The following is a 22,266-nucleotide window of genomic DNA, read 5'->3' on the forward strand; positions in this document are numbered from 1 at the left end:
CACTGAAAGAGTAGTGCGACTATCGCTGTCAAAATCGTTGGTAAAACCGTGCTCTGAATGAAACATTGCCGAAATACAAATGTACGATCGGCGTGACTTTGGGGGTTTATTTCCTTTGAGCGAGTATTCAATCCCCGTGAATAATTGTTCAAGGATCACCAGAGCGCTTCTAAAAAGAAACCTCCTTTCCTTTTTTTCTCCGCTTTTTTCTTTGTGGGGGGTAGTAATAGAGACTGCGAAGAGATGTTGCCGATTTGTACGGCAAGTCCGTTGTTATGAAATATTGGAATATATTTGAAACCGACTCTCGCATGAAAATATGCAGCGAAGGGGGGTAGTAGTAAGATTTGACAACAGCAAATTCTTATATTTTAATAACTCTTCAAACAGATTCTGTGCCCAGCGGCCCCGGACCAAACCATTACCACATAGCCGTCCGACACCGGCCAGATGGAAAGAAGGCACCGAGTTTTACCATGGCAGCAAGATGTGATCGCAAGGACAGTAAGTACAGCTCCACTCTGCCTTAGATTTCGGCTCTTCATCCATTTCTTCTCCTTCTCTTTCTGTCTCATAATATCAATATCTATCTATCTATCTATCTATCTATCTATCTATCTATTTATCTATCCATCTATCTATCTATCCTATCTATATATTCATCTGCATACGGTATCCATCTATCTACCTATGTGTCTATCGATCCATTCACATGTATCCCTCTATCCATCTTTCTGTCCATTAATCCATCCACATTATTATCTATCTGTCTATCCATCAATCCATTGCTCTATCATCTATCCATCTTTGCACATGTATTTATCTATCTATCTATCTATCTATTTATCTATCTATCTATCTATCTATCTATCTACCTGTGTCTCTAACCCACTTCCTTTACACACTATCTCTCTTTCTTCCCTCCCCTAGTCATTTTTTTCTCTCTCCCTCTAAAGGGATGTTGAAGTTTTGGTTGAAATGGGACATAAGGTTTCCAACTTTTTGTGAGATAAGAAACCACTTATGAAATATTAAAGAGCGTACATTCTAAGAGGAATTCCAAGTTTGTGTAATGAAAATATGTTTTGAAATGGATGAGATATCCAGGAACAAAGCTGTCCTGATAAAAGTGGAACCTACCTCTGATTAGGATCTCAGGCATTATACAAGACCGATTTTCATCAAATAAACATTGAACTCATCTTAGAATTGTATACTCTTTAGCATCTTAAAAGTGGTTTCTAATTATATCCCAAAAAGTAAAAATCTGAATCTCCCCTCTCAACCAAAACTATACCATCTCTTTAAAGCCAATGCGGCATCTAAGGACTTTTTGCGACTCAAGTTCGATTCGAATTCTCGGTTGTTTCATGTAAGAACATATATATTTTTTCCCTTCATTGGTGAATGCTCCTGGCATCAAGATTAAAAAATATCCCACACTGCACATGACGGGAAGATATTGTGACGAAACGATGACGAAAACAATATAATGCGACATACAATTAAAATAACTTTTGCAAGGCGGTCATTTGACGAAACCACAATTGCACCTCTTTTTCTGTTGTTGTTGTTGTTTTTTTTTTTTTACATTAGTGAATGAATAAACAAAGAATAGACAATCAAGTTGCTCAGTTGTACATCTAATCCGTGCGAAGAATTCGGGTCAGTCAAAACAATTCTAAAATACCAGGTACAAGTCCGATGACTTTGCATACATCGTGCACTGCGATAACTATTAAAAACAGTGATTTTCAGCTTGTTTCAGAGACACTGGCAGATAACGATGTGACCTAAATCATGATAATGGAATTGTTTATACCAACAACAGTTTGCTCACTACTGCCCCGAAAAGTGTCTGGTTCTTATTCAAAATTTATGCAGTGTACTTTTCATATTTCATGATTAGCTCATAGTTTCTCCTTTAAAGAAAAAGTATCAAAACAAACAGTTGTGTAGAATTAAAATCACATTTATAAAGATACACATTTGTACGACCTTATCCCCTTCCTCCATCCCACTGCACCTCCAAAATTCCGATTATTTAATCATATCTTTAAAAGCACCTTGAAAAGTATATAAGCACCAGGCAGGCGTCATTCAGCCCTCTGAGACCATGAAAACATGAAAAAGATGACTGCGGTCGATCAAGAGCTGAGATATCACTGCCAAACCCATCTCTACGCGTTAAAGCTTGGGAACGATCTATATCCCTATGGATCCTCACGCGAACAGATGGATTGATGTAGGTTTTACGTGCTGTCAAGATCTTGTACTTAATACTTCGCGCCTGATGAGAGTGAATGAACTTACGTGTGCAACAACTTTTAGCTGTTGCATTGCGAGTAGCATGTGTAGTGGGAATCGAATGAGCAATTAACTATACATCTAACCTTGTATTTCATTTTCGTGTGGATTGGAACGTGTTTTTTTCATTCATGTATGTATGATCTGATATATTTTTCGCAGCAATGAGCAAATGCAATATAACAACTTAGGAAGAGATTCCTAAACTGTTTTTTTTTTTAAGTTTCAGTTACGACATTGTACACACACCAAAAAAAAAAAAAACAACAACAACAACAACAAACAAACACACAACAAATAAACAGAAACGAAACAACAAAGACAAAACGACCGGACTGCTTGCTTTATGCTGGGTCCCCACAGTCGTGCAATGCTCTATAACGCACGCCATGATTGACCATTACTACGTGTAGCTAATCGTGGATTTTTTTTTTATGTCTATCATAATTTGCGCCACGAGTGAAATCATGGCCTGAATAGTGGAATAATCGTGGTAATCATATCTGATCTTGACGTCAGTCGTGGCAATCGTCGACAATTAATGAACCGTCCAAAACTTTTTTATGATTATCGCAATTGCCACGACGGAACTCGAGATCTGATACATTGTACGATAAGATCATTGCAATCGCCACGACTGGTCTCAAGTTCTAATATCATCAACATGATTACTCCATGATTCAAACCACGATTTCAATCGTAGCGTAGATTGTCATAAACATAGTCTATACAATTTCCAAGATCAACCAGTTATGGCCAGTCGTGGCGGATGGCAGAACAGGCGGGATCGCAACATAATACACGTCAGTATAACGAGTTGTAGAAATAATACAGACCAGAGAGTCACAACACGTGGTGTTGCGTGTTCGTATGAGGTAACACGGGTCATTCAATTCCTGAGAAGAGCTCTTTTTGTCAAGCCACTACTACAGATATCTTGTGCAGTGTAACATTGAGCAGCGAGATGGACCACAAGGGATGCCCAGCGGTTTGAAGAGCTTGCGTGCTCCCTAAACTTCCCTCCCGTCTTTCCGGCGTGAAATACATGAAGTAGACGCTGATGTTCGTCATCAGTTCCGTTGCAGCCCCAGTCATCTCTTACTGTACAGACGACTGATTTGAAATTATTTTTAGGTTTCTCGAGAATTTAAACACAAGAAGACCAATTATATTACAACGGCGACGAAAGATATCCCCGAAATACATTATTATACTTTTATCTATTTTTGTCTCGCTAGTTTCCTCGATACAATGGCTTGATAAGTTAAATGTCTCGTGTGCATACGCCGCAGTGTAGTGACCGCTAACTAATTACAGTAAACAGTCATGAAAGTGGTTGGGTCGATATACCACAAAAGGTTCCATTAACATTTACTGTGCTGTTACATGATACAACAGTAATGTGTCTACGTTATTCTCCTATGAGCTCTAGTCTTGAATAAAAATTTGTAAAAATGGGTCGCTCTAATGTGAGTAACGGTAGTTGATCCTCCTCAAAGAGTTGAGCACAGCCATCTATGACATATATTTAATGACAAGGAGAAATCGATAAAGAAGAAGAACGGAAGAAGAAAAATCTGTTTCGGCCTTAAAGGGATCGTACAGTTCTGGTTGAGACCTAATTTCAGGTTTCTAACATTTTTAGGTGAGATAATGAGAAATCTCATATGAAATATGAAAGAGCATGCAATTTTACGAGGAATTCAACGTTTATTTGATAAAAATTGGTTTTGAAATGGCTGAGATATCCAAAAAAGAACGATTCTAATAAAGTGTGGGACCCACACTTTGTAACGATCGCTTTGTTTTACTTTGTTTTTGGATGTTTCAGTTATTCCAAACCCGATTTTCATCAAATAAACTTTGAATTCCTCTTAAAATGGTATGCTCTGTGCTATATCATAAGCGTTTTCTTGGTATCTTGCAAAAATTTGAAAGCCTATTTCTCATCTCAACCAAAACTGTACTATCCCTTTAACCTTGCAATCACCAATTGAAATAATTCAACATGAAAAGATTATAATGATTGATAAAGTGTGTATCGTCACCAAGCCCCAACAAGATCCGTCATGTTAAATGACCAACTAAAGTCCCAGCAGAAATTCACGCGAGGAAATAGATTATCAGTGAATTTTGTGTCGCTGTCAGTGACAGTACGGTTGTACCTGAGATGCATGCGTGTTTTTTTTTAATCACTATTATTAATCAATTCGTGTATCATATCTACCGCAAAGTTTTATCGAATGAAACGTTTATCTGCAATTTCCACTCCCCATGTCTGTTTCCATGCAAATACTTCCATCCTGTACTCATGAAAGATGAAGGCGCTGCAAAGGAATTGGAATCTTGTTGATTATTTAATATCAGAACGAGTTCGTCCGTCTTACATGTCGCTACACTGAAAAAAAAAGTATTATCTGATCATATTTCTTTTTACAGGTGCTGGTATATCTTGTCAACTTATGATATATTTTGTCTCTCAGATTTTTTATGCCTCCGCAACGAAGTGGCCGGAGGCATTATGTTTTCGGGTCGTCCGTCCGTCCGTCCGTCCGTCCGTCCGTCCGTCCGTCCGTCCGTCCGTCCGTACGTCCGTACGTACGTCCGTCCCGTTTTGTTTTTGTCGATATCTCAAGAGCCGTGAGGTGGTTTTACATCAAACTTGGTATGAGGGTATATCCTTGGGGGATAATACTTTGTGTGGATTTTAGGGTCACAGGGTCAAAGGTCAAAGGTCACAGGTTATTTTGTGAAAAAAAAATTTGAAATTTCATGTTTTTCTCCATATCTCGCAAATGGTTCAAGGTATCTTCATGGAACTTAGTATATATGCTTGTACCGATGGGCAGTGATTATCTAGGGAAGTTGGGGGTCATGGGTCAAAGGTCAGGGGTCAAAGGTCAAGGTCAACTCAAAATATCACTACTTTCCTTATATTTATGCAATGAATGAAGGTTTTTTTTTAACTTGATGTATACATGTATTACCCAATATATATTCTGTGGGAAGCTTCTTGCCAAAAGGTCAAAGGTCAAAAGGTCAAAGGTCAAGTGAAAGTGCTGAATTGCACTTTTCCTCCATATCTCAAAAGTAACTCAAGCTGTCGTCATGAAACTTACATATTTATGCATGTTCAACCTAACAGTGATTCTCTTTGGAACTGTGAGGTCAAAGGTCAAAGGCCAGGTGTAGATAATGCTATTTTCCCATTTTATACTGAAATTATACTTTTTCTCAATACCTTGAAAAATTACTCAATGCATAAACTTATAAAAGGGTCAAAAGTCAAGTAAAAATCATCAGTTCCCCAAATACCTTCACTCTGACATTTTAATCATTCATCCAATTGAACCTAGTTCTAGGAAAGTGAACATTCAGCACATTTGTGTCAAACCTGTCATTTTAATATTTTGCCAATTGTTTGAAACTGTCATCACACATTGTCAAGACATTGTACTATAGACCTATTAGGAGAACCATGCATTATGGCGGAGGCATATCAGTCGCCGTAGCGATATATCTAGTTTTTTTTTTTTTGGAACCTGAATACACACCAACAAACACAGACTTACACGCAAACAAACAGAAAACACACACACACACACACACCAAAAAGCAAGCAAGCAAGCAAGCAAGCAAACAAACAAACAAACAAAAAATGACAACCTGTCGAGAATCTGATCATCGTTAGAACTGCCTTTCTGTCAGACATTGTAACTGGAACTTTCTCCGTATCCTCTGGAATTTTGTATCATGTGTGTAGAGCATCATGACAAAGCTATCACTTCGGTACATCACGTTGGTCAGTCAAGCCTTAGTAGATACAAAGTTCAATTTTCTGGTTTTCCTCTTTCTTTCTTTTTTTAAATGAAAAGACAATGTCTTCATACCAGACAGTGATCATAGCGTCATAGGGTTGGGGACAATATTAATGAGAACCTCGGTCGGTCGCGTCGCGTTGCGTCTCGTCGCATCCCTTCCTGTCCTTTCGTCGGCGCAACAAATTTCTATGGAACCTTGTGGGTTGGAAGATAATGAGTATCCTGATAAAGAGTAATCATCGTCATCATCATTATTAGCAACTCCGACTTAAAAACAAACAAACAAACATACATACAAAACAGACAAATATACCGGAAATAGAAAAGCAAGTGGCTTTATTAAGTAGGGGAAAAGGAGAAACTGATAAAACAAAGGAGCAGATCACCCTGAATATGTCTAAATGTAAAGATTCAGATATTCGATGCGAATGACCTATTGAACTTTTCCCCCGTACTGAATACCCGAGAAATAGTTCATGGGATTTTGTTCATTTGCCTATCCACGAACGTTATTCTTTTGGAACAATTAGAAGCACGTCCCATACATAAACATGTCATCTCGCCTGATCAATACGATTGCCTGGTAAATGCTTCACGAATACTCGCACAAAAGGTAGTAACAGTAACATAAAAAACAGACTGCTCTACATTGAGGCTTGCTAATCAGCTCTTTTCACCGGTCTCGTGGTCTCATTCGAATTCCTAGCTTCTTTCCCCTCGAAAGATGAGTAAACTAGTTTTCTCGAAACTTGCGCGAGCCGAACATACACATGTATTGTCTTGACAAAAGGTTATTCTGTAGTCCTGGGGCGCTAGTAAGCTTTCGTACTTTCTTTGTGCAACGCGCCAGAACATCCCTGGACCCTTGGTCGCATTGGTATTGATGGGCTGAAAACCTTCCAAATAGATTATTTTCCCTCTCTCCTTCTCCCCCTCTTCCCCCTCTGACCACCTCTCTTATACCCCCTTCTCTCTCTCTCTTCGCCCTTCCCGATTTTTGTTTTGGTTTGTTTTATTCTGTTTGTTTGTTTGTTTGTCTGTTTGTTTTTTTACTCTTTGAAACACATTCAGGCCTTGCCTTTATTGCTTACGAATGCTTCTTGCGCTTAGGTCACGTTCGAAGGCTGAAAATTGCAGGCGACGCGACTGAATGTTCAACTCAGTAGTCCAAGAGGGCACCATAGACCTCAACTATAAATGAATGGTTATCGGGTAACTTATTATCTTGAATGATTGTATCTTGCAAATTACACTTTGCATACTTTGTCCTTCCAGATGACAATATGTAGACCCGCGCGAGAATGCATGTATGTATGTTCTATTTTTTTCTTCTCTTTCCTTTCAAATCTAATCATGATATTTCACGAAGAATATTTTGATAACTGTCATGTAATCAAACCAAGAATGAAGCAGAATCAAATGCTTTTATCGATATATTTGTACGTCAGGAAATGAACTACTTCTGCTTGATTTGTTATTTTCTAGAACGCATTGATAATCCGGCTCCCACCGCTTACACGCCAAAGACCGACACAAACGAAGGACCAAAATACAGCATGACGTCTAGACCAAAAGTGAAGAAGAGTAAGTTTCATGTCCGTCGTAAATGTATCCCAGAATTATTGTTGCCATTGTCGTGATCATTACTATTGCTATTATTATAAATGCTATGATTTGTCAGTATTTCTATCATTATTACTATCATTATCAATGTTATATTAGGTACAACTCCTACTACCACTACTAGGCCTACTATTGATAATACTATTGTCATTACTGCTACTATCCCAACATGTATCGTAATAGTACTTTTATAGCATGTTGACTATATTTTCATCAGCATGATCAGCAGCATTTTCTTAAAATGGTTGTGAAGGCCCCAGGTATATGACTGTCTTCTTGGATTTTCTCCTTCTAAGCTTCCATTTGTGATTGTAATATCACATCATCGTTCATGTATTTAAAGGGATGGTACAGTTTTGGTTGAGATGGGGCTTTAGGTTTCCAACAATTTTGAGGGATAATGAGAAAGCACCTATGAAATATGGAAGACCATGCAATTTTGAGAGGACTTTAAGATTTATTTGATGAAAATGTAATTGGTTTTGAAATGGCCGAGATATGCAAAAATGAAGAGTGCGTAATAAAAAGTGGGACTCATTTATTAGGACCACTTTGTTTTGCTTTGTTTTTTATACATGCATCTTAGCCATCTAAAAACCGAGTTTCATTAAATAGAATTTGAATTCCTCTTAGAATTGTATGCTCTTTAATATTTTCATAAGTAGTTTGTAATTGTCTTGCAAAAAGTTAAAATAAGATTTTATTGGCTTTTTATCATGTTTTTGAATAGTTAAAATCAAACAAGCAGAGTGATGGAATTTTCATACAGAGCAAACAAAACCTAAAGAAAGTAATGGAATTTAAGAGTTCCATATGTTTCCGCGTTGCAGTAATACATTAAGTAGCGTGAATATATTATGCAAATCATATGAGTTGATGACATAATGGCCCTGCATGTCTCTTATTAACAAATACACAAATCTTTACTCAATCCCCTTTTGCTTTTTACATGAAATTTAATCGAAAATCGTGTATTCTTCGCGTCATTCATGTTTGTGTGTGTGTGTGTGCGTGTGCGTTGTGTGCGAGTGTATGTATGTGTGTGTGTGCGTGTGTCTGATGGTTTTAATGCAGCCTAATATTAATGACTCCAAGAGGGAAAGAGTTGTCGTATGCGAAAACAATCGACCAAAGTATGATCCTTTTGATGTTTTGTTCAAACTTCGGCGAAATAATTGTAAGCAGATGAAACCATCGCTTCATGTAGTTCATAATCATCGTGATTATGATATGTAATTACAACCAATATCACTACTTGGTGAAAAGGCATGCAGAACTCAAACTCATCTCAATCGCATTCACTGCACTTAACCTGTATAACGCATAGATTTGTTCATGATACAAACATGGCATTCGTTAATGGTCAAAGAACTAGTTATGACAAAATGTCGTATGGAGAAAGGAATTGATTTTTATTTGTCAGCATGAGAGCGCAAAAGTTAAGTGAGGTCGAGCTGAGCTTGATTACCTCAATGGCCACTTTCAAAAATTACTTTAAAAAAAGGAACCAAAATGATATATACCGAGAAGTTACGGTTGTCATGTTCTTGCATTCATATTTCATATTATTTGGTAATGGTCAGTGCATTCACGCAAACACTCTATTCTCAGTTTGCACTTCGCCACTAATGTCTTGAATGTGTGGTAAGATCATCTATTTAAGTGTGATACACATCCATATAGTTGATGAATACATCAGCTGCTTTACGGGATTAAGCTCTCATCATTTCCTTATGCGATTTGTAACCGAGTATTTTTATCACATCCATGCATTTGCTTTCCACTTGACGGATCTCGGTCTCGCTGAGATCTTTCAGCCAACGCCTAGCAACCGATTTCAAGGTCCTCGTGCTAGAAGCACCTTGCGCTTTGCTATCGCCAGTGCTACTACCCAACGTATTGTTAGTAACCCACTGTTTGGTCCGCTCGAGGAGACTCAATCCTACAAACTTGTAGAGGTCTTTCGTCACTCCAAGAGGGTTGTCCGCAAAATCCTCAAACCGAAGGAGATGGTAGTGGCCCTTGAGCCAGTCGGGCATCGCGCGCGGTAACATGACATTTTCCCGCAGCCACCGGCAAAGGTTCACTACAGAGTCGCGATTCTTGGGCTCAGTTGAGAGCAAGTTGAGCGGCACAAGTCGCCCTTCTTTGGAAAAGTTGATATGCGCCTGCTGCACCTTGTTGACCAGGTACAGGTAGTTGATCCTGGATGAGATTGCTGCCCTGGGATCGCGCACCAGATGGATCACCTTCACGTTGACTCTGTCCTCAGTGATCAGTGGTCGGATCATTTCCAGGTTTGCCCGGATCAACTTGGCCGCAAGTCGCCCTTCATACTCCGAGCACGTTTCGTGGAACCACGTGTCGCTTGGAATCATGCACCCGAACGACTCGGTCCTTTCACACAGAACACGATTTCGAGATCTCCCGCCCCATTCGTTGAAGATGGTCACCGGGTCCATGAAGGTGTCGCTGAAGTTGCACTGCGCGAAATCCCGCAGGAGCTTCGTCGAGTAGTAGTGGGTTTCACGAGAACAGGGCCCGGGGATGCGCCACAAATTCACCATCCTTTCCACCACCCACAGCGGCTCAAAGAGGAAGAAGATCCGCGGGTTCTGGTTAAAGATCTCGCTGAGGATCCCAGCTCCAAAACGCCATTGGGACAAAATGATGATGAATACCGGGGGAGGTGCTACATGTATATGCGATTTCTTTCCTTGTTCATAAGTTTTCCCCCCATTGACAACATTAGATCTCTGCGTAGTTTTCGTGATAGTCCTGTGTTCAGTAGCGTCGTACCCGATGTTTGTCACTGAGTCTTTCCAGTTGTTGGCTGCAGTGAAATTGTCCGAAGTGAACTTTGAAACACCAGTACCCGTCTTCTTCTCCACTTTATGTTCACTTCCGTTGCGTCCCTGCCAGCCATTACTGTCGTCACCGTCTACCTTCTCGTGCGTGCGATTGGCAAGAACCGTAGCTCCCTTCTCGACACCGCGTACCCGTGCATCTGCCTTATTTACCACCTTGTCGACGAGATGCCTTTCGTCTCGGTTCCCGTTCTGTCGGTCGAACCGGACGTTCTTCACGACACTGAGTTCTGAAAAGAAGTAAAGAGTCCCAAACGTCGCCAATGTAGCCAGAGCGTACATGGATCGCCTGGAAAGGAATAGTCGCTTGATTTTGGCCAGCATCCTTATCCACGCGGCGACGCACCCGCCGCATTTCTCGCAGTCACCACCGATAGTTCAGCTCCAACGGTTTGTGTGCACATTTATGAAAAATCATCTCAGCGGTTGCACGCCTTTCATCAGGCATGTTCTGCTTGTTTTGTCGCAAGAGAGATGTCGTTCAGATGTCATGACGAGTTGTTACCTGGGGAAATGTTCGCACACCGTCTACTCTCTTCGGTATTCCCTCCGTAATGTGCTTCCTCTCTCGTTATTGAACGGGTCAATAGCACGCATGCCAACTGGATTTTCACCCATGTATTCATTCTTGAGCAAACTATGCGAGTGCTCTAAAGTACTATGGAGCCGGAGAGAATTCTTTGTGACAACGAAGCCCTTTATGTGTACAGACTCGTCCCTGTAAATAACTTTCGTTTGTCTTCGCAAGAGCGACGAATAATTGCAAGCTCAGGGCAGTGGACACTGCGAGTGGACCAAATCCAAAGAATAATGGAGCGCTGAATTTATGAATGGCAAGGACGATTGGCTCCCTATACCGGCCTAATGTGAGGAGACGGGGTAGCAATCTGTGTGTTAATTGACCCAATTTATCAGCGGCTCGTAGTCATGAGTACATATTGCTATACATACAAAGAAGAGACAAAGACTGGCGTGATTCGATATTGACCTATATCTTCTTGACCTGTACACATATTGTCGAGAAACATGTAGATGAATTAGCAGCTTATTGTTGGTGACTCTCTTCCTCCCTCTCTTTTTCTATCTTTATCTACTCCTTTTTTTTTCTCTATCCCCCCCTCTCTCTCTCTCTCTCTCTCTTTCAATACTTCTTGCTTTGTATCACGAATCAGAGCCAACATCACCCCGTCAAACGGGCTGGTTCCTGGTTATGAGCTGAACATATAGGAACCATTTTAAAATGTTGAATAAGTCCTCGTTATTTATGCAAAGTGCGCACTACACACTGAAAACGATGTTTACTGCTTGGTGCTGGCAAGACAATCATTCACTGAGCTTCACCAATCGTGTGAAATCACGTAGCTATGTAACAGGACCATGATAAACCTCGAAACTGTCTTCTTCTTCTTCTTTTTTTGAAGGGAATTACAAGTTGTCATATCAAACGTAACAAACTTGCTCTACTTTTACTGAAGACCAGAATTAGATAATGTACATTCTTTTCTCCCTGATAGGAAATTTAAATCGAACAATTATCTTCTAGTACTACAAGGATGTAGCGCAAAATTGACCATTGAATGTCGTATTACACACACCTACACAAGGAGTAGGAAGTATAGCTGCGGTTTATCTAATTCGTCGAGGGACAATTATAAACGAGTTTAGAATAACAAAGACCACTCTTGGCTTGTGGAAGACCTCTTTTGGAATATTCCGGTAATTTACTTCCAATTAAAGTAAGCTCATTCATGGCTCTGGTGAGTTGACGCTTAAGTTACTGAACGATCGAGTGACTCGATTAACGTGATGTTTTCGTTCTCTCTCTCTCTCTCTCTCTCTCTCTCTCTCTCTCTCATTTTTAACTATTCTTTTATTGCGATCATTTATCTAATATATTACCCTAATATCACACATGCATACGCACACATGCATACGCAAACATATATTATGAAGGAAAGTTATTTTTAAATATCATATATAAAATGAATGAGGGAAAGTTCGAAGTTATGTATAACAGGCATAGATAAGAGAGGGACAAGCTTTCTTTTAGTATATTTGTTAATAAAAAAAATGACACGTTTCTCTAGCAGTGACTTAATGGAAGCACTTGCTTCTGCGATGTGTTTGTGTTAGGATGTTTATGTATCTTTGTTTATGTCTTCTTCTTCCGCCTCTTTTTATCAAAGTTTGCTACAAAAAAAAACTGTCCCCATGTATTTTACCTGGAGAAGGGATGAGCATTACTGTGCAACGATCAATGATATACGATAGAGAAAGAGAGAAAACGTTAATCTTGAAGAGAAATTAACCAAAATTGAGCAAAGGAAATATATCGGTCTCACGACGGATGTCGAGGCTTTTTCGACATAAGACATGAGAATTTTAATGCCAAATTTTAATCCAAGTTCAGCCTAATCCGTTTGTCATACTTGTTTATTTATCAAATTGCGTATACTTGCTTAACGTTGTTCAGGATGAAGGAAACAACCCCCCCCCCCAAAAAAAAAAAAAAAAAAAAAAAAAGAGAGATAGAAAAAAAACACGACGTTTTGTAACTCTCTGAAAAAAAAATCGAGTGAAAATATTCACTCTTGAAGGAGTGAATACAAAAAAGAGTGAAATTAGAATGAAATTGGAGTGAATTTTGAGTGAAAATGTTCGTTTTCACTCGTTTTAGAGTGACCTCAGGATCACTCCCAAATCTTCGGGTGATCCCTGATGTCACTCCAAAATGAATGAAAATGAACATTTTCACTCAAAATTCACTCCAATATCACTCCAAATTCACTCTTTTTTGTATTCACTCTTTCAAGAGTGAATATTTTCACTCTATTTTTTTAGAGAGTAAAGACAGAAGAAATTCCTGAGTCATACCCATGTGGCAAAACGGCAATGCTTAAAGAAGCAAATCTGGGCTTAAAAGCAATTTCAACGAACTCTTTGGAAACAGGGGCAATAGACATTTTGAGGATTAAGACGCTATCAAACGGACGTCACCGAGGAAAGGACAGCGTTACAGTCCGCCAAATTTCATTGGATACTTAGTAACTCATTTCCTTTCACTCACCCTACCGCTTGCCTACCCTCCGACCTCGTTTCCTCCCCCTTTTAATCACCTGGCTCTGACTGCAATATGTTTCTCCCCAACATTCATTGTCCCAGTGAATAAGTCTCCGTCCAAACTGCCAGTTATGCCTTGAAATTGTCTTTGTTGAGCTTCATACTTACCGATGGTGTACAGCATCTACTGTCTATAGATCTTCGTCTGGGCTGTGATGTTTTCATCACGCTTCCCCTTATCTGGCTTCCTGGGTAGGCGTTAAAAAAAAAATCATGTTGAATTGCCTTGCTATATGTAAAGTAAAAGCCTTTTCTCCAACAGAATGATAAGGGCCCTTATTTCTATGCGGAGTGCAGGACATTGCTCGTATTATCATGCAGAGATGATTCGGGTACAGTAGCCCATTACCTGACTTTCTGTGGCTTCTAGATATTCTCTCGGGTTTCCAATTTAGATCCCCCCCCCCCTTTGCGTGACAACAAAACAATGACAAACAAACAACTACTACAGGCCTGGGACACTATCGAAGAGCTTGCTAACATAAGCACATGCCAAGCGAAGGTCAAAGGGATTGACACACTTTCCATGTGTCTATTATAGCATGATTATCCCGCCACTTTTGTCTGTTGCAACCTGTTGTATTGTCATATCACGGACCTATCAGCTCTATGGTTTCAGGATTATTCAGTTCTCAGTTCTCAGATTCTCAGTTTACTTGTGCACTTCGGTAGCTGTTTACGGATGGGGTTATGTTGTTGTTTTTTTGTTTATTAGTTGGTTAGTGTGGGGTTTGTTTTTTTTTGGGGGGGGTGGAGGAGTTGTCTTCTCAAGTTATGGTATTTTAATACGTGAATCACATTACCCCACCACACTAAAATCTGCGGCTACTACTATCATAGCGGAAGGATCTTTAATCAGATTCTTCTTCTGTATTTTGTGTATGCTGCCAGAAGTTTCGTTGTATCAAAGGTATATAGCCGAAGAAAAAATAAGCTCATTATCTTGTTGGTTATTTGGATGTTCAATGAGATATCCAGGTTACTGTTTTCTAGTTTTCAGTCCTAGAATAGGCATTGGACGAAATTCAGTATATTCGTTAAGAGTGCACGGTCGTGGATTGTATGCCCATCCCATGCATTCTTGCCTAGGGAATCTATGTTATGTATCTACTATGACTATTTCAGTATCATAAGATATGATGCATGCTTTGTCTCGGGCCATTCTTGACTTTATTCTATAATCACAATGATCGAACAATTCTTATAAAATTCTTTTTTTTTTCCTAATTATACAGTTGTCTTGCACATAGTCTATTAAAGTTAAGTTCCAGGTAATGCAGAATTATTATGCATTTAATCTTATTGGCAGCCTTGTGTTTTGTCAACACCCTTTTGCGTCAGGCACGCCTTAGCTAATCTCTTTTTAAAAATTAAGACTCTCGCTCTCTTCTACTACCTGTACAATATACTTGTAAACTGAATTCTTCCCGAATTTTACTCTCCTCAGGTAGCGACCATCCCGCTCCAAACTCGTACAACATCACCACCAACCAGACGGTGAAGGGGCGGACCACGGGGTCCAAGGCGACGCTGAAAGGGCGAAACACTCGATACCTCTACATGGGGTACGCCTTCCAAAACTCCGTGCGATTGTTAGAATCCTAGTAACACATGCAAACTAAGAAAAGAGGAGCAGCTCGCAGACAAGAGGATACGATGAGTGGGCGTTTTGGATTAGCATCGTCCTGGACTATACTAACGTCTTATCCCTAGCGGTATAATCCCCTTTCGCATTATAGCTTTATTTGTTTTCCACCTGCTGAGGTTCATTTTCTGTCTCCATTCAAGCCCCCCCCCCCCCCCCCTTCGGAGCATTCAATGGCTTGTTTTGGTCTTGCCACTCATAATTCACCAACTCATCAAGCAGTAGATCGAACTTCTTGCTGAAAGGGAGACAGATAAATATATAACAAAGAATAAATGAAATATATCAGTGGGGATTATACTGACGAAAAGCATTATGCATGGAAATATAATCGAAGAATTTAAAACAGGCCACCGCGCCACAACATACGGAAAAACAGAACCTCCCGCGTCAATCATTGCAAACCGACATCATTTCGCATTTCCCGGAATCACATACAATATGTCAAGACGATTTGATCAAATAGGTAATAAAGTTTATCAATTATGAAATGAGCAACTGCCAATGCATCTTTGTGTCATTTATCATTGTGATGGATATTTATGGTGTGGTGATGATTATGATGAAACATATTCGTCTCCCGTATACATGGCGCCATGCAACATTACACTTGCTTAAGATTTGTGAAAGGAATTTCACGAGGGAGAAGCAAGTTATCAAAGTTTGTTGAATTTGTTTCCCTTGTTTTATGTAGTTATGTCATGAAATTGCTGCCTATCAAATTGTCTTTGTCAGAAAAATTGCATCATAAAAGCTGGAGCCTGGTCAAAATAGCAAAAGTATAAAATTTATAATATTCTTTTGAAAATAGTTCAAAGATGGCAGTGCGAAGGGAATACAAATCATTTGTATTGCCAGTGTCATTCGATGTTATTTGACCAGTTTTATATCAATGAATGTTGAGAAGTAGCGTCCATTAATTTGTATGATTATTTTGTTTGTTGCTGACAATGTGGCTCATCCAATACATGTGGGAGAAATGCTGGGTTTTGGCATCATCTTGAAATCCTTTGAAAATGAGGTCGAATTAAGTGACTCTTTTCTATTCTTACTGGCCAGACTCGGCATTAAGAATACGGAGTGTTTACGATGTGAAAGGTAAGATATCACACCAACATTCATTCATGACCCATACTACCATATGTTCGTCAGTCCTTTAGACTGCCTTTCAAAATAATCACTTATTGTCGTCATTGTTTAAAATCGTGCGTATGTTTTCATCACTTTTATTCCTGTCAAGATATTCGTAATTTTCTCCTTGTGGTGCAGTCGTCAAAATCACTATGTTTTCAATATCTCCAGTTATCAGCTTCATTACTTTTATTGAAAAAAAAAAACACTCTCTCATCATCTTAAAAGGATGATATAGTTCTGGTTGAGATGGAGCTTCAGGGGGGCATTTCATGAAGCAGTTTGGTCGGATATTTTTGTGACAAACTGTTACAAGCTACTGAAATCCTTGCATCTGATTGGCTGAGAGCAAATTGCTTCATGTTTCCATTTTTTTTCTTATCAAATAAGAAAGAGCATGTTACTCTCAGACTTAGAGATCAAAGTTTATTTCATGATGATTGGTTTTAAAATGGCTGAGATATCCAAAACATAGGGATCGTAATAAAAGATGGGACTCACCTTTTATTAGGATCGCTTTGTTTTATATTGTTTGGATATCTCAGCCATTTGAAACCCGAATTTCATCACATAAACTTTGAAATTGCTCTGTATTGTTTAATTGGTGGTTTCTTGGTACAAAAGGTTGAAAGTTAAATCCTCATCTCGACCAATACTATAACCACGATCCCTTTAATCAGCACATTGGTATCATTGTTGACATCAGCATCGATGAGATTACCATCACAAAATAAAAAAACCGAGTCCTGAATACATCATCATCATCATCATCATCATCACTACTATGTCATTATTGCCAACGTCATAATTATTACCTTATGCACCACCATTGTTCATATCACCGTAGTCATTATCGGTTTCATCATATCAATCATTCATTGTTGCTATCATCGTCATAGTCTCTACATCAACCATCTCCCTCCTCCTTTTCCTCATCATTATCTGTATCATCACCATGGTTACCATCACCAGTTAATCGTTATTACTGACAACAGTACCTTTATCAGGACTCTCACGTCTATCCACAGTATGGCTCTCACTGCTGTTTGATTCAGTGATCACAATTCATCATGTCATGCACTGTTCCACTTCGCTAATTTTTTTTGGTATGAATTAGATTTGAGAAACATTCCAATAATTTCTTCAGAAAGACGTGATTTAGCATTTCTCTTTCTCGTGTTTTTTATAGGAACAAAAGTGCACCTGAGATCACCGTATAATACCATGCACGCACACTGTGAAAATCAAGCATAGGACAATGGAGACTGAGATATGAAGATTTCTTCACTCCATCAGAACAGACAAAACAAAACAAAAAACAAAAAAACAAAAACACCAGCGCCACCACCACCAATAACAAAAACAAAAACAAACAAACACCAAAACAAACCGAAAGCAAAGCAAAACAAAACCGTGCAGCAAAGTGAGTATCTTAATTAAACAGGAACAATTTCTCTCACTCGACGATAAGACAAGTAAGTAAATCTAATGCACACAACTCCGAAGAGACAGCAGTTTATGGAATATATTTATTTCCGATTTTCACTGAAGCCATTTTGCATGGTATTTCGTACATTTATCACGGTATGATGACGCCAATGATCGTAACGGTATTGACGCAGATCACGTGATTCACGATATGCGAAGATTGGAACAATTGTTATACGCGTCATTTGACATTTATGAAACTACTGACGTTCTTATTCCATTCATGCGTACGGCTTGATGTGGATATAAAAGTGCTGCTTTGTAAATTATGACAAACATACAAATGAATCGAAAGATTGATCAATTGCGCGTCTTCTATGTTTGTTCATGATGATAAATTAACATATTTATTCTTGTTTCGCATCATTTTTGTATCACATCAGGGAGGCACGTATATGTGCGTGTTCCATAAAGTGATATTACTATGAAAGACCAAAATTGATACAATTTAAAAAGACACTTTTTGCTTTTTGTTTTTGCTCTCTAGCCTGTTATATAGTACGTAATTTGTTCTTAAATATGCACGCGAGAATACGTGGCTGTATGTCATCGATTTGCATAACTTTGTCATAAAGATGGGTCACGATGTACTCCTGAATACTTGATATAAACATACAGACACACATGCGGACTCACACACACATACATACACACACAAACACACACACACACACATTCAAATGCACAAATACAAACAGGTATTCCGTCTCTTTATTACTTTTTTTTTCTTTGCGTATAAAATATTTCGCCATCATGAGATTTGACTCCCCATTGTTGTGCAAGCATTGTGCGAGGACATCCTACCGCTCCTAATTCCCTATTTCAGGATGTTACTGACATTACGAATCACCCTCTTACTAGGTATTGAAAATAGAATTCGATGACCAATACCATGTTTGGACCATTCCTACATTTGCATATATGTGTTCTAATTATCTCATATTATCAGTAACTAATAGATTGATTTGGTAACCTTTCTTATCACAAATTGAAAGGACGAAGACACTGACACATATATTCACTGATTTCTTTAGAACACTGTAATGAGAGACAACTTTGCCCGAGATTTGCTTCAAACACATAATATATTACAATTTTTGTCAAAATAACAATTTTGGAGCGAACGTACGTTACGTTGGACTGACATCTATGTACCAGCGTAATGTGTTAAATGATAGATGTCCATTGAAAATTTGTTGATTTTCAACTGAATGCCCTGATATCGATTAGATAAGATGATAACAACTCTATAAATTTTGAGCATTGTGTTTCATACCACTTCTAGACGTAGTGGTGAACGTGTGTCACTTTGGCTGACCAAACTGTCGCATTTTTGTCAGTGCCATTTGTTATTGAGAAGTTACGCAATTTTGTTATGATTAGAAGGCACATTTGGAAAAAAAAAACAGGACAAAGAAAACATGGCCATTGCAGAAAGTGTGGTGGACATTGTGAAAATAAACGAGAATAAAGTCGCAATGTCGGTGGGAAATGAAATCAAATATTTCAATGTGACAAGACGCGGCCAAGTAATCAAGCAGTTTTGCGATCGATTTCATCGAATTCGTATTTGAATACCGCGGAGAGAGCCTTGACTGGACGTCTCCTTGTGGTCAGAGTTACGTATGAATGTCAAGCAAAACAACAACGTACAAACACACAAACAAACAAACGAAGCGAACTCTTGTCAGTTTGTGAGTGCAAACACTTCTCAGTCAATAAGGCGTCTGTCAATATCGATGATCTTGACTGACGAAATTGTAGAAAAATAGTTGTTGAGAGATGACGCTCAAACCTCAAATCATTAGAACGTGAGGCACCTATCCTGGGGTTTTCACACCCCACTAAAGGTCCATGTCCCTCTTCGAATGCGAGCTCGGTCAATATAAATCCCCCTCCGAATAAAGCACTATGGCTACAATCATTGCTTCGAACAAGGCTCTGATTGACAAAGGTTCATAATCTGCACACCCCTGCGTGCCATGACGTCTAGTTCTAGCACAGAGTGCTCACTTTGGACGCTGGCATCTGACATTTTCGCGATCGCTTCATGAACTCTTTCTCCAGAGTGGACAGTTTGGACATCGACTCTGACAAGAACTGCGTGGACATGAAACGCACTCCTCCTTTGTCCACGTCGAGCAAATTCGCGCAATCGGACGGCTTGTTATTGTTTGAAAATTTGAATTGGACGGGTTCGTCGTGACTCTCTTCTTCGTCGGTCCCGATGTCGGAATCGGGCTCCAGGACGTGATAGACGGGTTTCTGTGGCGAATCGACACGCTTCAAAGAGTTCACGTGGTTGATTTGGGTCTGCGATCCCGTGTCGACTCGATCGCTGATGCACAACTGTGACGTCCACAGGGGTTGCCTGTGATCAAGATGGTCGTACTTGCGGTCGAACGTGCCGACACCCTCACTTTGTACAGATTCGGTGTCGCTGTCGAGCGTCTCGTAAATGGGTTCCCTTCGCGTCTTCCTCGGGGGCACGTTGTCGATTTCGACCTTGTCTTCGAGAATGACGGGGCATATGCGTTCTGCACTCCTCGACTTTATCATGCCGACACCGACTTCAATCCTCGGCGGATCAGTGGCTTTGTTCGTCGTCACGGCCCGCGTGTGAGCAGCATTTCTCCTGGGCGGAACGACCTGCACAACCTGAGTTCCCATCTCCGCTTTGTAAGCGACGTGCTTCCGGTCAAATTTTAGAGCTGAATGAGTAGGCGGATGGACTCCGCCGTCTCGAGCAGGAAAGTCCTGACCGCACAAGTGAGTGTAGGTGTACGGTCCCGGCTTTGCTTGTACGCCGCCTTGTCTGTAACCACCGGAATGACCACTAACGATCGAGGCACTGTCCAGGGTCGAGGGCGACGTGGTCTCGAACATGGACGACGTCATGCTCGTTGCCTCGTCGACGTACTGCTCGGAGAGGGAGCCCTTGACGATGCCCGAGTCGCCGTCATCACTGCAGACGGAACTGGTAGATCGAAAACTTCCACGATTTGTGCCGCGACTCTGTTTCGTCGCGCCCCGCTGCGTCTCTGAAGTTTGAATAAAGAGATGAAATAAGTTAGTATTGTCTCCTTAAAAGGCTCAAGATGTCTACATACTTCTTCTAGACAGTGTATCTACATTTTCATCGTTTATATTTTAACGGCGAAAGGTTGATTTAGGTATGTTTTAGGACCTCCTAGAAGAAAGGCTTTGACCAGGGAGGTGGTAGAAACTTCATTGCCTTGGTTGAATTAGACACCCTGCTTTCAGCATACAAAATCTGAATTGATTAAACTTCCTATCTCGCTGATTGAATGTCCAGGACTGTACTGATCAATTTCACGTGACTCTACTTGTCATAGGGAACCTCCTGGCTGACTTCGATCGAATCAATTAAGATTAAGTGCCAATCTGAACAGATCGGATGTTTAACATCAACTAGCTGCAGAATATTCATCGGACAAAATCAAGATCGTATCTTCCTTTCATGCGATCACACTCTAAACCTCGTCTTTCCAAAACCAGCAGGATATTTGATAAGACGCTGATGAGGAGTGTGAATTTGTTTCAATTTTACAGAATCCCACTGATCGCAAACGCCATTTTAATTCTATTTCTTACTTCTTATGTTTTCCTTCTTCTTTTTTTTTCGTTCAAAATGTAATCGATACTGACATGGTCGGATTTGTAGCCGTGGGATGTTGCGATTAGAAATAAGGTATAATGACGGGCATGTATTGGGCGCGAACATTAAATTTCCTGCTTATTAGTCAGAGAGTGACCTAGATCAAAATCTGAGGTTGCAAAGAGGTCTGCATTTTTTTTTTTTTTAGATCTCTCCAAGTGCATGGCATGGATTTCAGGAGGAAACATTCATGATTTTCTATAATATAAGAGGACAGAATGAGGATAATTTCTTGCTTATGTAATTCATTTTCTTGTTGCCGGAGATTGTGGCGATTTGGATCACATTTTCATTCGACCAAGTGCCAGTGCCCTCGCCATATTGTAAATTAGATTAGTTACTCCCACCATTTCATATTATTCTTTTTTTTTTTCTTCTTTCCGGCGAAGCTTGTTTTCTTGTCCGGCAAATTGTGGAGCTAGATGTGAGCTGCTCATCGGTTAAATCAGTTTTATCGTCTCGTCTGGTCTAAGAGCACGTCAGGTTTACGTTATATTCATTATTCTTCCATCTCTTCATAATTTATGCTTAATTTGTTGGCAGAGCAATAAATCAGCGTTGATTGGTTTGTCAAATCTGGCGTAT

At 39.7% G+C, this 22,266-nt stretch overlaps 2 protein-coding genes across 2 annotated transcripts in view; one reads left to right on the forward strand and one right to left on the reverse strand.

Moving 5' to 3' along the window:
• The window catches only part of LOC139741053 (sperm-tail PG-rich repeat-containing protein 2-like), a 33,661-nt gene extending 18,318 nt beyond the window's left edge, over nucleotides 1-15,343 (forward strand). Inside the window, exons 11-13 of the mRNA XM_071651641.1 lie at nucleotides 391-504; nucleotides 7,614-7,712; nucleotides 15,186-15,343. Coding sequence (XP_071507742.1) covers nucleotides 391-504; nucleotides 7,614-7,712; nucleotides 15,186-15,343 — 371 coding nt within the window. The remainder of the gene's footprint in view (nucleotides 1-390; nucleotides 505-7,613; nucleotides 7,713-15,185) is intronic.
• A 5,621-nt stretch (nucleotides 15,344-20,964) lies between these two features.
• LOC139741068 (uncharacterized) overlaps nucleotides 20,965-22,266 on the reverse strand; it is a 29,898-nt gene continuing 28,596 nt past the window's right edge. The window contains exon 5 of the mRNA XM_071651654.1: nucleotides 20,965-21,043. Within this exon, the coding sequence (XP_071507755.1) occupies nucleotides 20,965-21,043 (79 nt within the window). The remainder of the gene's footprint in view (nucleotides 21,044-22,266) is intronic.

Source organism: Diadema antillarum, unplaced genomic scaffold, assembly GCF_040938485.1.
Source record: "Diadema antillarum isolate AM-2024a unplaced genomic scaffold, OU_Dant_1.0 seq00000900_RagTag, whole genome shotgun sequence".
NCBI classification, from domain to species: Eukaryota; Metazoa; Echinodermata; class Echinoidea; order Diadematoida; family Diadematidae; genus Diadema; species Diadema antillarum.